The sequence below is a fragment of the Alosa sapidissima genome, chromosome 7 (assembly GCF_018492685.1).
Source record: "Alosa sapidissima isolate fAloSap1 chromosome 7, fAloSap1.pri, whole genome shotgun sequence".
In the NCBI taxonomy this organism is placed as follows: Eukaryota; Metazoa; Chordata; class Actinopteri; order Clupeiformes; family Clupeidae; genus Alosa; species Alosa sapidissima.
Window position 1 is genome coordinate 12,447,477 of NC_055963.1, and position 14,623 is coordinate 12,462,099.

The 14,623-nt window shown below is 41.3% G+C and overlaps 1 protein-coding gene across 5 annotated transcripts; it reads right to left on the reverse strand.

The window, feature by feature from the left end:
* Window positions 1-2,114: 2,114 nt before the first annotated feature.
* Window positions 2,115-14,176, reverse strand: LOC121713922 (oocyte zinc finger protein XlCOF22-like). 5 transcript variants are annotated; one of them, XM_042098979.1, is made up of 9 exons: window positions 14,060-14,176; window positions 9,609-9,701; window positions 7,991-8,170; window positions 7,667-7,725; window positions 7,405-7,456; window positions 6,969-7,272; window positions 6,695-6,765; window positions 3,828-3,999; window positions 2,115-3,265 (listed from the first exon to the last, which is right to left on the reverse strand). In XM_042098979.1, exons 2-9 carry the CDS (start codon window positions 9,699-9,701, stop codon window positions 2,337-2,339), a joined length of 1,860 nt encoding a protein of 619 aa, XP_041954913.1. In that variant the 5' UTR covers window positions 14,060-14,176; the 3' UTR covers window positions 2,115-2,336. The 5 variants fall into 5 exon arrangements, with proteins under 5 accessions (XP_041954913.1, XP_041954914.1, XP_041954912.1 ...); XM_042098980.1 differs by lacking the exon at window positions 14,060-14,176 and adding an exon at window positions 12,000-12,322 and having other exon boundaries at window positions 6,969-7,152; XM_042098978.1 differs by lacking the exon at window positions 14,060-14,176 and adding an exon at window positions 12,000-12,322 and having other exon boundaries at window positions 2,115-3,259.
* Between the last annotated feature and the right edge of the window lie 447 nt (window positions 14,177-14,623).

A 14,623-nucleotide genomic window follows, 5' to 3' on the forward strand; every position in this document is an offset into this window, starting at 1 on the left:
GCAAGGACTAACCGACGCAAATTGCCATTTGAACAATTTCCAACCGGCGACAGCACGCAAACCCTTTCCTCCAAACAGTGATTTTTATATAGTGAATGTGCAGTTAATAGCAGTTATTTCAGGAGTAATCGTGTAAATAATAGTGTTTTGATATTTAATTTTATATTTATCATTTGGTATTTTACACGTTTATTTCAACATGGTGCAGTGCTTCGTACCTGACTGTCATCCTATGCTGTCATTACTGCTCAGTCGGGTTGATGCATGGACCGGTGCATGGTGCATGGCTCTTGGACCACCATATTCAGTTTATTAATTTGCTGTGAATCATTACACAAAATGTTCATTAATGTTGTTGTTGCGTCTTCTAATGATTACAAGTCTGTGTGTGACCTGTGAATATGGTTTCCCCTCTGTGTAGGCTATGCATTCTTAAGGTGATACATGGGGGAACTTTTGGGGGATTTTTTTTAGCAAATTTCTGAGCAACATGTTCCCTCTGGTTTATTTTTTTGTTGTTTGATCATGATATCTTACTGGTGATAATTTGCCTACTGATAATTCTCTAACTCTAATTCATTAAAAAAATGTTGCTCAACATTAACGTGAATGTGCCAAGACAACAAATCTCAGGACATTGCCCAGCAGCATTGATCAAAAAATTACATTGTGCATCAATAGGTTATATAAATGAGTAAACCCATATCACACCTCCTCTCAAAACCCTAATCATCAGTCTATTCATATGAAGATATCTCATACAGCTTATCTTAATAAAGTCAGACACTCCGCATCCATTTTGTGCTTTGTGCTCACAAAATGCTTTGGGGACTTTTATGCATATAATGTGGGACTGCCCTAAGATTTATGATTTTTGGAATAAGGTGTTACATTCATTGTCTGATCTCATTGATATTCAGCTTCCTATGGATCCTGTTTTACACCTTCTCAATGATGACTCTAAACTTGAATGCATGAATGAAAGGTCTACAAAGATCATTATTCAAGTTTGGGTTCCACCCCACAACTTAGCCCATAAGCATTGGCTGAATACATTCTTAGAGATTCTTTTTCTTGAACTTTCTTCTGCCAAGATTAATGGCGCTACTCCTCGGACAATACAAACTAAGAAACTAAGTGGACTGTTCTATACTGACTGTGCTGCATTGATAGTTGTGTTGTATCCCATGTGGTAGGGTTGGGAGGTATGTTTGGGTTTGTGTATCTGTATTGTAACAATGCCTTTCATATATGTTGTTACCCACCAAATAAAAAGTGTGTACCAAAAAACCCATATCACACAAACACACCCCATCAGAATATACCAGTGTATAACCTTGAACACTGAAATACCCAGTGACTCCCAATGTACACACACCTTGTTGTACAGAAATCAATGTACATATAATATACAAATAGAAAAAGGGAGAAAGAAAAGCATTTATTGTATGCCAACAGGCAACTGTACTACATAGACATGACATGCCCAGTGCACATGTTGTTTCACCATGGTAGACTCTCTCTGGTCAAGGCCACAATGTTGCTGGGGTACAGCCAGATAACATACCAAAGAAATTCCAAGGTACCATCCAAAACCATGGAGTACAATGCTGATTGCTGTGAGTGATACTGTGGGCGCTACTTTAAATGCTGGCCATTCTAACTGAAGCCTGCTTAATAACTAAGCCATATCTATTTGCAAATGTAATACCATGAGAAAGATCCTAAATACAAACATAATGCTGTTGGTTCATTTACAAGAACTTTGCTCATAGACTGAATTTGCACAGCACTGAAATTAGGGCCCCCTCTCTCCTTGGCCATGTTCATCAGGCCAGATCTCAATGTTATGTCTGGCTGTTGGCTGGGAAAAGAATGCCTATGCTCAATAAATAGCTTCAAAGTGAGTGTGTGTTTATGTGTATGTGTGTCCCAAAGCTAAATTAATAGACTCCAAATGTCAAGGCTCAGATCTGGGTTCAGAATTTCTGGGATACTATAACACAAACATATGACACACATTCAGCAATGTGCAAAACTCTCCACAAAATATATACAAGCTACCACACCTAGAGGAATAATGCATTGGCATGAAATACGCAATAACTCCCAACACATTCATACACATCTTTTAATAGAAACATCAGACTACACACATGGAGAAACATAACTGTTGAAAAACTGGAACACAGAACTTGAAATAGAATATCTCAGGGCAAGTCTACATATTCTGTCCGGAATGTTTACACTGGTGTTTTTTTAGACATTGAAGAGTAGAATTACTATTTCCTTGAATTTCCCCTGGGGATCAATAAAGTATCTATCTATCTATCTATCTATTGCCACACTGAGTGCAAAAATGTGGCCTCTCTCCTGTGTGAATGTGCTGGTGTGTTTTCAGATTCTGAAGCTTTTGCCACACTGATCGCAGCGGTACGGCCTCTCTCTCTTGTGTGAATGCGCTGGTGTGTTTTCAGACCCTCCCCTTGAGTGAAGCTCTTGCCACACTGATTGCAACAGAATGGCCTCTCTCCTGTGTGAATGCGCTGGTGCTTTTTGAGATGGCACCCTTGAGTGAAGCTCTTGCCACACTGATTGCAACAGAATGGCCTCTCTCCTGTGTGAATGCGCAAGTGTTTTCTGAGATCTCCTTTACAGGTAAACTTCTTAACACAATCAGTGCACTGGAATGGCCTCTCTCCTGTGTGAATCCGCTGGTGTATTTTGAGCTTGTCCCCTGCATAGAAGCTCTTGCCACACTGATCACAGTGGTACGGCCTCTCTCCTGTGTGAGTGCGCTGGTGTATTTTGAGATTTCCTTTACAGGTAAACTTCTTACCACAGTCAGTGCACAGGAATGGCCTTTCTCCAGTGTGAGTGCGCTGGTGTATTTTGAGACTTCCTTTACAGGTAAACTTCTTACCACAGTCAGTGCACAGGAATGGCCTCTCTTCTGTGTGAATGTGCTGATGGACTTTCAGATGGGCTCGTTGCCCAAAACTCTTGCCACACTGGGGGCATGAATAAGGCCTTTCTCCAGTGTGAATCCGCTGATGCGCTTTGAGATCGCTAAGTGAAGTGAATCCCCTACCACACAAGGAGCAGTAGTGTGGCCTCTTACCTGTGTGGCCATAATGATGTTTCCTGAGCTGAGACCGGAAGTGGAAGTTTCTACCACACACAGAACAGGAGTGTTTTTTGGATTTCTCTGTCTCTGTATGTGACATGGAGGGGAATGCTGGGGTCTCCGAGGATGATGCTTCTGCCAAAACACACACACACACACACACACACACACACACACATACATACATACATATATATATATATATATATATATATATATATATATATATATATGAGAACACACACGTATGCACAGCACATAAAACATGAACAGTTTTATTACATCATGTTATATGAGAAGGGGTGGGCGATATGGAATTAAAACATACTGTATTTTTTGTGTCAACAGTATGAATGACAACATGACAATACCATTCAACATGCTCTGAATATCAAGCATGGCCATAAGAATGACCAATGATTTCAAAGTTGACATAAAGACTACGGCCATTACGATGCTAGAGTTCAAAACGATACCCAAATATGAGGCCAGACTGATGAAGAGAATAAATCTGGTTTTACCAGCTAGTTATTTAGACCAGGGGTCTCAAATGCTACCCTGCAAGCCAAATCCAATATGGAACGTTGTGTTGTGTGGCCCTTTGATTTATTTACTTTTATAATGACATGTGCTCAAATATCACTTTTGTATATAATTTCATGTCAGAGTGAGTGACTGAAGGGAGAGAGAGAGATCTTACGAGTGTTGGGCTGCTTTCTGTTGCTGTCGTCTGTCTTTTGCTGGCCCAGTGTTCTACAACAGTCCACCAGCACCACGGATACAGTCCTTAACTGGACCAGAGCTTGTTGGTCTGAAGGGGACAGATCTGTTTTGGAACACAGGACTGGAGCCATGTTTGACTTCTCTTGTACCTAAAGTTCAAGTGTGAAATGACAAATACAAAAGGCAAACATCAGTGTTAAATTATCAGTTTTGAATGTTCCTTAAATTAAATGCATTTTTTTTCTACTTGTCATCTGATGATGGTTTAACTGTTTTATTAGCTTTAACATGTCTGACCTTAATTGACCTCAATAACAGTTTGCAGTTAGCATGTCTGATGATATGGGCTGAGTTTAAAAAAGCCAAGTGGAATTCTGTAGGATTCTAGTTGTCTTGAATGTGTCATGTCAAATTCCAATCCACTGATTAAAACTCAGAATAATTTAGACAAAGTGAAAGAATACTTTAAGATGTGTAGCTTCAGTGCAATCCAGACTGTGTTGTGAGCATTAGTTCATAAATTAAGCTGATGACATTTTGTACATGGCTCTTATACCTCTGTCAAGTAATCGTCACCCTTTGTGTGAACTCAGAATAGAAGACATCACCTATGTCTTCTTCCCCAAATTAGGGTAGACATAGGTAGCTGAGGCTTCATGCTAATTACTTTTTCTGACCCCTAACCTTGCTGACCAGTCACTCCAGGCTTCAAGTCCTTATCGGTCATTCTTGGCACCAAGCTTATTTGTTTAGCTTACATTAACCCTGACATTTTACCACAGCTTCACTACACCAGAATTCAAATTCATAAAAACACTACATAATACTATTTTTCATAAAAACACTACAAACGCAGCCACAGGACACTCCTCCACTGACTTTCATTGTATATAATACAACAGCCACACATGGTACAATGCGGTATTACAAGTGGTAAACTGGTGCTAAGTGGTTTAACATGCTAGCTTCTTCTTTTTTGCCTTCAGATAGGATAGTGAAGAAACTGGCAGGAAGCAAGTGGGAGAGAGAGACGGGTTGGCATCAGGAAATGACCCAGGCCGGACTCAAACCCGGGTCCCCGTTAGGCTAAGCAAGCTCTAGCCTGAAAAGGGGTCAAATGTGGCAGTAAATACAGAAAAAGCACATTTTATTGATTTCTGCCCAAAATCTTATGCTAGCAGCACATCTGGATATTATCCAATATCTCCCATGCCGGTGGAAAGATCCATATCAAACATCTTACTTACTATATGGGCTCAATCAACACATTGGGCCCTATCATGACAGTCTAAAACACATGGTCACTGGTGAATAGTTTGAACAAATTTCACAGTTATTCCACTAAACCATGCTTTACTAAAACCTATAGCAGAGTATAGCCCACATGCATTTGCACTCGTCTATTATTTGAACTCTTTGGCAAAGTGAAACTAACTTCACCGTGGCAACACTTACCCCAATAATGTTCGAATGACTGAATAAAAAGCTAAGGACATTTATCCTGCAGAGGAGTTGCTGCTTATATCTCTATAACAGTGCGTGTTCAGCCGTGCTTCATATTTGCCTCTCGCCTCGCCTAATCACTTTTATCTGTCATTACCAATTTGCAAATGATGGTGAATAACTACTCACTGTGAGATGTATTTCGTAATATCGTTATTCTAATTACACAGTGCATGTTTGTGGATGAGAGAAGCATGGTGCGTTGTGCACCCGCCCATCACTGTTGATAATGCGCTCTTAAAATAACATAAAAACAACTCTCCATGGACTTCTGACTAGGTTTCTCTTGGTCAGTGGCGTAATGCGTTTTAGGTAGTGTATGATAGCGATTCTTAGACAATACGCCAGACCCCTCCTTAGGTCGTTAATTGCCACACCCCTTGGCGCACTGCTCAAAAAGACAGACGTGCAAAATAAGAAATAAACTTTGCGCAGGGAAAATAACCCGTTTTCCACCATACGCCAGGTCAGAAAATAGGGGTCATTGAGTCCAAATTCATTAGTGAATAACCTTATCTTACTGAAGCGCAATGTTGTTGTTAGATGTTTTTTTTTTTTTATGTAATAGATGCTGATTGTAATTGTGACACTTTATAACCCCTACAAATGTCCTTTATGAACTAAAAACCAAACGAGTTTAATTTTGTTTGTCTATGCCCCCACATGACAACAATGTGCGATGGACTTTCCAAACTCACAGCTGAAGATTTATACAGCCTATTACGGTAAGTAAATTCCTCACTGAAATGAAGGAAAAACTGATTCAACCATATAAACCATATATATTATGAAAGCTTATACCCTCAGGAGGTGATCTACTATGACATGAGACATGTCCCACTCTTGTCATTAGTATGCTAACCATGCATAATATATTGTATATTGCAAAGTATATGGATGATACCCTTTTGGGCTGTACCATTTAGGGAAACTGATTCAACCACCTAAACCATATATTTCCTGAAAGCATATACCCTCAGAATGTGATCTAACATAGGTTTTGACATTTCTCACACAAATATCATGCTTTCGCTCTATTTACTGCCACCTTCAACCCTAATTCCCTCAGACCACATGGGCACTTGGACCCGAATACAGGCGCTGTAGCCAGTTGTGCCATAGCGCCCCCGAGCGTGCTAGCGTCACTGGATATCTGGACAGCATAGATTCTTAAGCATCTCGTCGTTTTTGATATTAGGTCAAGACGGTTGATTCTTCACATTCTTTTCCTACCCAAGGTAATTTTTTGTATGTTTTAAATTAAAATAAAACTCTATATAACACCTTTAATTACCATACTGTACACCACAAATACCATGACCGGCAATCTAAACTCAGTACCTGCAGCAGTTCAGGTTTAATGTCTGCAGCTGAAGAAATGGTCTGTTCTGTTCTAGGATCAGTTCCCTCTACTGTAGGACGAGAAAAGAAGAATTTTATTACATATATATGCCACTTTCAACTACAAGGTCCTTCTGTGAGAGAGAAAGGACAATGAGGTACATAATCAACAGACCAAAAAGGGAGAAGAGGGGTTTTTTTTCAATCCAGAACATCAGAAACTCTGAGTGTATGACTGAGTGTATGTGTGTGTGTGTGTCCTACAACTCCTTACCAGATTGCCTGTAATCTCCATCTCTATCACTGCCCTCTTCCTTTTTAATCCCCGAGACTGGATCCTGAGAGTCGGTCCAGACCAGCAACTGAGACGGCTGACCATCAAACAAGACTAGCTGACTTTTAGCATTAGACAGGACCAGTGGATTTTCTTCATCGGATGACAGCAGTGGACTCGGCTCCTGAGAAGAGACCAGCGAACTCTGGATGTTAGTAGAGATCAGCGGTTCTGACCAGAGCAGTGTCTCCTCAACTGGTCTCAGCTGGTCTGACTGGAGAGGAGAGCTGGGAGTCTTCATTTGCTGGAAAACACACATATCAGATGTCTGTGTATGTAGAGTGTGTGTGTGTGTGTGTGTATGTGTGTGTGTGTCAGACTTGATGAGATGACTGAATTTCTCTCCATAAAAGTGTATCTGTGTCTACGTCTCTACCTTGAGCTGGCTCTCCCCACCCTGCAGCCATTCCTTTACTTCCTGAACTGGCCTGTCAGGGTCAGAGTTTAGAGGTTAAAGGTAGAAAGAAGATGGTCGAAGTTAGCTGACAGAAATTCGAACTATAGTGCTCCATCAAAGATCTCTCCCAAATGTTCCCAAACTATCGCCAAAGGCATTGTAGAAGGACAAATAAAAACCAATCAATATGCAGCCTATGGTGGATTTTGTAATATGTTCATGTGTGTGTGTGTGTGCGTACCTATGATTACTCTGCTGGCTTTGAACATCCCTTAGTTCAATCTTCAGGAGAGCCACAGTCTTTATGAACACACACACACATTATGTCTGTTAAAATCCTGCTCATCTCTCTCACTCACTCACACACAGACAGAGAGCGGGGGGGGGGGGGGGGGGGGGGGTACTAATTTGCCATGTACTGTACATAGTAATCTCTAATGGAATTACAGAGTAAATGTGAATTTGCAACTCAGTGAGTTTTCTTCATCTACACACCTACACACACACACACACACACACACACACGCACACGCACACGCACACGCACACGCACACACACACACACCTGATTGGCTTGTGTGAGTGAGTTGTCTTTTTCCTCTAGGAGTTTCTGTAGTTCTTCAATCTTCAGCGTCAGCAGTCGGTTTGACTGCACATGCTCCGTCAGACTCCTCTCAGTCTCCGCCTCCCTCTCCTCCAGACGGCCAATCAACACGCAGAGCTCCTGGTTTCTACCTACTTCATGCTGATACATACCAACAGCAAACATGGTAACGTTTAAAATGACTTTTGAAGGTAAGTGCAAAGTCCCTTTAGGCAAGTCCTTCCTCTCAGCGGCCATATTGCAACACACTTTGGGCACTTATTGGGCATCTATTTCAGGCAGAACTGCGCGCAAGGCTTTACAACACCAAAGTCGCTCAAGCGGAGAGATCACAACACATGATTGGTCCGATGTATTCACAACACACAACATGATTGCCGTGATGTATTCACATGTTAACTTTTGGCTGCGGAAGGGGCGGGATATGTGTAGACAACTGCCATATTGGCATTATGAACTAAACCCCATGCATTTCTATCACTACTGTTTACCACAGCCACTTTCGATTTCAAAACTATAGCACTATAACTATAACTATAGTCGCTGATTTGGCAGCTTATCTGGAAACGATGGAAACGTTAGTGAATTATGGTGTTCCAGACTAGTATCTCCCAGAAGGGAGATCCAGGTGGGTGTGGCCAGACTATTACAGCATGTCCATGGACGGATTATTAACTTTTGGGCCCCTGTGCCTGGTTGTATTATGGGCCCCCCACTAATTGTCACATATGTGGGAACGGGGGTTTGGGGGTCCTCCCCCAGAATTTTTTTCATTTGTATGATGTGATTTCCTGTATTCTGGTGCATTTTGGGGATGGCCATTACTTTAATTCAATCAGATTCATAGCCTACATCCTGATGTGTTGATATTGAGGCAATGATTCCATGCAATGGCTTGGGCTTCAGGGCCCCCTGACCCCTTGGGCCCCTGGGCCTGGGCCCGGTAGGCCTGTGCAGTAATCCATCCCTGAGCATGTCACTGTCAACCAATCTGCCAAAAGAACCAAACTGGCATCCTAGAAGGCTCTTACCAGTACCAGCTGTGCTGTTGTTAGTGTTTGCATGTCCTTTAAGGTGGTTAGCTGTTATAAATAAACTCTATAGAACATCTTTAATGTACCTGACAGTCATGGCAACTTTTACCACCCAGTGAGACCCAATAAGAAAAGCTGTCCAGTGTGAATATTCTTCGACATTGATCTCAAAACACACATCAAAGGTGTCAGCAGACTAGCAGGTGGGAGGGCTGCTACCTTCCAACTAACAGAAAATTGTATGTTGTGAAGGTAGCCTACGGTTCAGAAATAAAAATGATTTTGCCTGTGATACCAGTTCTGATGTGTGGAACTATCATAATACACCACTGTATACCTACTGTAGAAGGTGCTTTTCACCGTTGATGCTACTGAGCTGGAGGATAGACAGTCAAGTCAAGTCAAGTCAAGTCAGTTTTATTTGTATAGCGCATTTAACATGCACAGAGTGCAACCCAAAGCCCTCCAAGTGCAGACAGTGATGGCAAACAGTCTCAGTCTGTCATGCTACAAATTCATTGGTGTGTGAGATAATGTTAGTCTACCTGAAATGCTTGTGTGATGAATTGAGTGGCCTTTTCCAGGTTGATGCAGGCTTGTTTGTGACTCATATCCAGATGTTGATGGATCTCATCCATCTACACACAGAGTGAGAGAGAGAGAGAGTGAGAGTGTGTCAGGGTGCACTGATTACAGATCATCCATTTGGCCAGAAACCATCAGGGAACACAGAAAGGGCTTTCAGATATAACGTCCGGAGTATGCGGAGGTTTGTCAAACGGAGGTTCTACCCTTCGGATGATTCAGATATGATGCTAACCTGCGGACCTTATGCTGACCTTATACGGACCTATGTGTGAACGACATACACGTACATTACAGAATCTCTGAATGCAGAGTTCGCAAGAAGCGAGATATGATGCAGAATATATGCGGCCGCTGTCACAGCTGCTGTTTTTGTTTATAAATTGTATGCATTATGTAGGCTATATAACCCTAAGCTGGTTTGCGTTGGAGAGAGCATGCACGAACTTTATGGTACAATTCAGTAGGCTAACTCAAGACGTCAAGGCCATCATATACAATGTTTTTAAACAACAAACAGAATACTAACATAACAGTGAAGTGGTTTGTTTTTTCATGGTTTATTTTTCCAAAAGCATCCTCTCCCTATGTGTCTATTCATGGGTTTCATCAGGTCCCTTTCCACAGGTGTATTAATCAAGCACCATGCACTCTGCATTGATAACTAGGTGCTTGATTTTATACACCTGTGGAAAGCGACCTGATGAAACCCATGAATATTGCATTTACGTAAGGAGCTTGGAACAAAGTTGGGTTTTCTTCGTTTTCATTTTCTCTAGGCATATTTATTCTCAACTATATCGGGCTCAGCACTGAGGTCATGAGAAGGCTATCAATGAACAGAAAACCGACCATGTTGGCTAACAATTTATTACAGTGCTTGAAAATGCACTGTTCTGTTATCCAAAGTCTTATTATTATTATTATTACAGTGCATGAAAATGCACTGTACTGTTCTTCCTAGGCTTCTTATTCTTAGCTTTATTATTACAGTGCATGAAAATGCACTGTACTGTTCTTCCTAGGCTTCTTCCTATTGGGCAATTCCATGGAAAATTGCGTTTTTTGTAACATCCATAACGCCAATAAAATGTGATGGTATGGTGGTATGATGTGAATGATTACATGAAATTTGAGCATTTGCTATTTTTGGCTGAAGAATGTACATGAGAAAATGAATGTTATCATTTACATCATACAAATGCCAAGGCATTTCACTGGCGTTATGGATGTGACAAAAAGTAAATTTTCCGTGGAATTGCCCTATTATTATTATTACAGGGCATGAAAATGCACTGTACTGTTCTTCCTAGGCTTCTTCTTCTTCTTCTAACGCAACCGTTTAACGTGGAAACTTCATTCAAACTATGTTACGTAGGTCTTACTTAGTACATCTGGGCTTTGTATTTTTCATCATTGTAACTTTTATACCTAATTAACTAGCTAATTAACTTGATTTGCACCTGTATCAACTTCCAGCTGATCAACGAGGACGCATCAAAGGGCCAGTTAAACTGATTGCACCTGTATCAACTGCTATCTGCACAACTAGGCCAACTCTCTCTGTGTCTCTCCATTCGACAAGGATATAAGGCACATTCCATCCAACTTTCTATCCATTCATCCTCTTCAAACCACCCATTAAACTATCCATCAACATCCATTAAACAATCTGCCTATCAACATCCCTTCGACTTTCTGTCTATCAACATCCATTACACTATCTACATTCAACTTTTAATACTATATACTCTGTCTCAGGCTTTAAACATACAATCTGTCTCTCTTAAGACTACAGATTCTGTCCAACTATTTCCTCTGCCCACAACTGTTTAAAAATAAATGTCCTCACTACAATAATTCACTATTAAATAATTTAACTATGTAAACTAGCCTACTCAAATATTTAACTGTTTAGCCATTTCAACTGTCAGTTGTTATCAACTATGACTCCTGCCAACTGTTTCCAAATAAAAGTTTGTTTTATATTTTATGTTAATATACAGCTAGCCTATGTTTATATTTTCATGCACTGGTAATTTCCTCGAAATTACATTTTCTAGTTAAATACTGCTGTTATTGTCGTCAACGACGTCGTTGTAGGCTACTGCCTTTTCAGCGCCTTCTGCTTATGATTTGGTCTTTTGAATTCATTTGGCCTTGCGATGTGGTTGTAGGCTACATCAAGGTATCTTGCCATTCCCTTCCCAGTAGAACAACCGGCTAAGTTCGGACTTCAATATGACCGTTTATGTTGTTCAGATATACGGCCCCATCGTTTAACATCCGCAGAACCTCCAGTCTTACGTGTCTGCCCCAAGCCCTAAGAGTGATGTCGCCTTCAAACTGACCAAGAATGAACGGGCGTGACCTCCGTAGTCTGAGACAACAAGCGTTGGAGGCATGAGAAGACCATCCGATCTTTGCATCGCGCTTGGAAAGTTACCAAGCATCCAACATGAATTGGTGGCTCTACGCAGATCTCAAATGAACAACAACAAAGACGTAGGCTAGGTCCACTGCAAGCGTGCAATACTCTACTACTGTATCTTGCCAACCCCCTCTTGAAACGGAAAAATAAAGCTTTTCATTTCATTAATCTAATCTTTCCTAACGATCCGCTAGCCGTCTGCCCCATAAGCAGGCCGCCAAAAAACCGCGTCTCTGTAGGCAGCCTAGGTTTCTGAACTGGTTGCAGTTCCTTTTCTGGTTCCACATGAGGGCGCTCACGAATAAGTGCAGACAGAGCCGTATATGGCTCTACGGCTCTGAGTGCAGAATGAATGGAGGTCTATGGAGCTGTACCCCTCAAATCCACTTTTCTCGGGATATCATTTTTTGCCCAGAAATTCGAATGTTGCAGTCAAAAGAGGGGGCAGAGAAAAACCGCTGAGTATTATATTTTTTGAGTCACTTATTTGTTCTAAAAAGCCTTTGGAACGTGTCAATAACGTCATGCATTAGCAGAAAGCTAGTGTGTTGTGGGCAACAACGACCCAACCTGTAAGAATTTGAAAGGACGTGACTACTCGTTCATTCAACTTTTGATCAAATCTTCGATTTCTTAACTACAACTAGGTGAAAGAGACAAATTTAGCCGTCTAGCTCCATAGACCCCCATTGTTTTTGCACTCAGAGCCGTATACGGCTCTGTTTGCACTTATTCGTGATCGCCCCTAGCGGAACTGCAACAGATTGCAGGTACAATGGAGTTAAAGCGATGGTTCGGAGTAATTTCATCCTAGGGTCCTTTGCACAATGACTCCGAGCCAACACCCTCCCAGAACCTGTTTTCCCTTGCTCGCAGGCGCGCGGGAACCTATTTTTGACCAGGGGTGCTGAATAACAAAAATAATGGATGTCCGACGATTTCTCCCCTCCTGGAGATGTTTCGGATTTTGACTGCTAAATACATCATTTTAGTGCGATGTGCGGGTGATAGAGAGAAGTTTTAGGGATCAATAAAGTATATATCTATCTATCTATCTACGTCCTGGGCAGCCACAAATTCCAATGTTCCGCGACAGCACTCCGACTCCATCTGCACCCACCCTAACCCCACAGAAGCGCACTTGACATCATTAGCCTATTTCAGTATAGCTAAGGAAAATTACTTTTCTGATCGTCAAAACCACACCAGAGATGTTTGGCTTTAAATATAGGCTAATAATCAGGCTGCAATGATCTCGCAAATAATTCCTGAATAAAGTGTGTCGTCTCCACAGCAAGAATGTGTCCTAATAATTTCTATCTGCGACTAGTGAAATGATTTCACTAGCTATAATGTATTAATTTTGCAAAACTGTACAACACAATTAAAGTTTCTTTCAGCTTATCCATGCTTTTTTGAACGTGTAAATCGCATAGAATATGTAGGCCTACACACTTGATCGCTATCACCAGAGCCCGTTTACAGATTAGACATTCTCTGGCTATCACATAGCTGAAACCACGCTCCGGTTCAGTAACTGTAACGTTCACGTTGATCTCTATAACTGTTAATTTTTTGTAGCCTATATTCCAACCAATCCATAACCCTTTTTGCTATTTGACTCATCATTTCACATACACAAATATAAATAATGACAGACAGCGAATTAGTAATTATTTAAAAATATAGGCTATATAACAAATTTTAAAAATCTATCTCCTGCCAGCAGGGGGTGCTGCAGCACCCTCAGCACCCCCCTTCCCGCGCCCTTGCTTGGTCGAACCCTGGTCGAGTAGCGCTGTCAGAAACTAATGAGTTTCTGCAGTCGTAATGGTACCAACTTTTATCTCGTAAATTACCCCACTAATAATGCCCTAATGGTACGAAACTTCTGCAGTAGTACAACTATGACCTTTAGTCCAATAACGAGGCATTAGAAAGTTTGTAAGTGCACCAGGAGTTTATTTAAATAAGACTTGCCTGATTATCTGCTATACCGCTGTGTCGACGTTTCTTCCGTGATTTGGGAAAAGCCCGTAGAAGTCCCTTTCAAGAGAGTTCCATTATCAGCATCATAGTTGGCCCCACAAGGCTTCCGTTTTAACTTTCCAAATGTTATCTTAATGCAGAGGAAGTAGATTGGGGCCCAAATAGAACGTTCAAGCATTGTTTTTGTTTTTATTGTTGAAAGGGTCTATATCTAGCCCCAGTTTCCGACCTCTGACTCACACATTACGTGACGTGAATGATGCGGAATGATGATGTTTTCACTGGGAAAAAGCAGAGCCCATCTACGGAGAGCCTTGCCACTCTGTATTAAGTCCCATTGTACCGAATTTTGGATGCAGTTCCACCAGAGTTTCACTGGGGGCGATCGCCATGAGTGCAGAATAAATGGGAGTCAATGGAGCTAGACGGCTAAATTTGTCTCTTTCACCTGATTGTCGTTGACAAATCTCAGATTTGATTGTAGTTTGTATAACTTCAACATGGGTTATAGGTCAAAAGTTGAATGGACGAGTACTTATGTCCTTTTGATTTCTT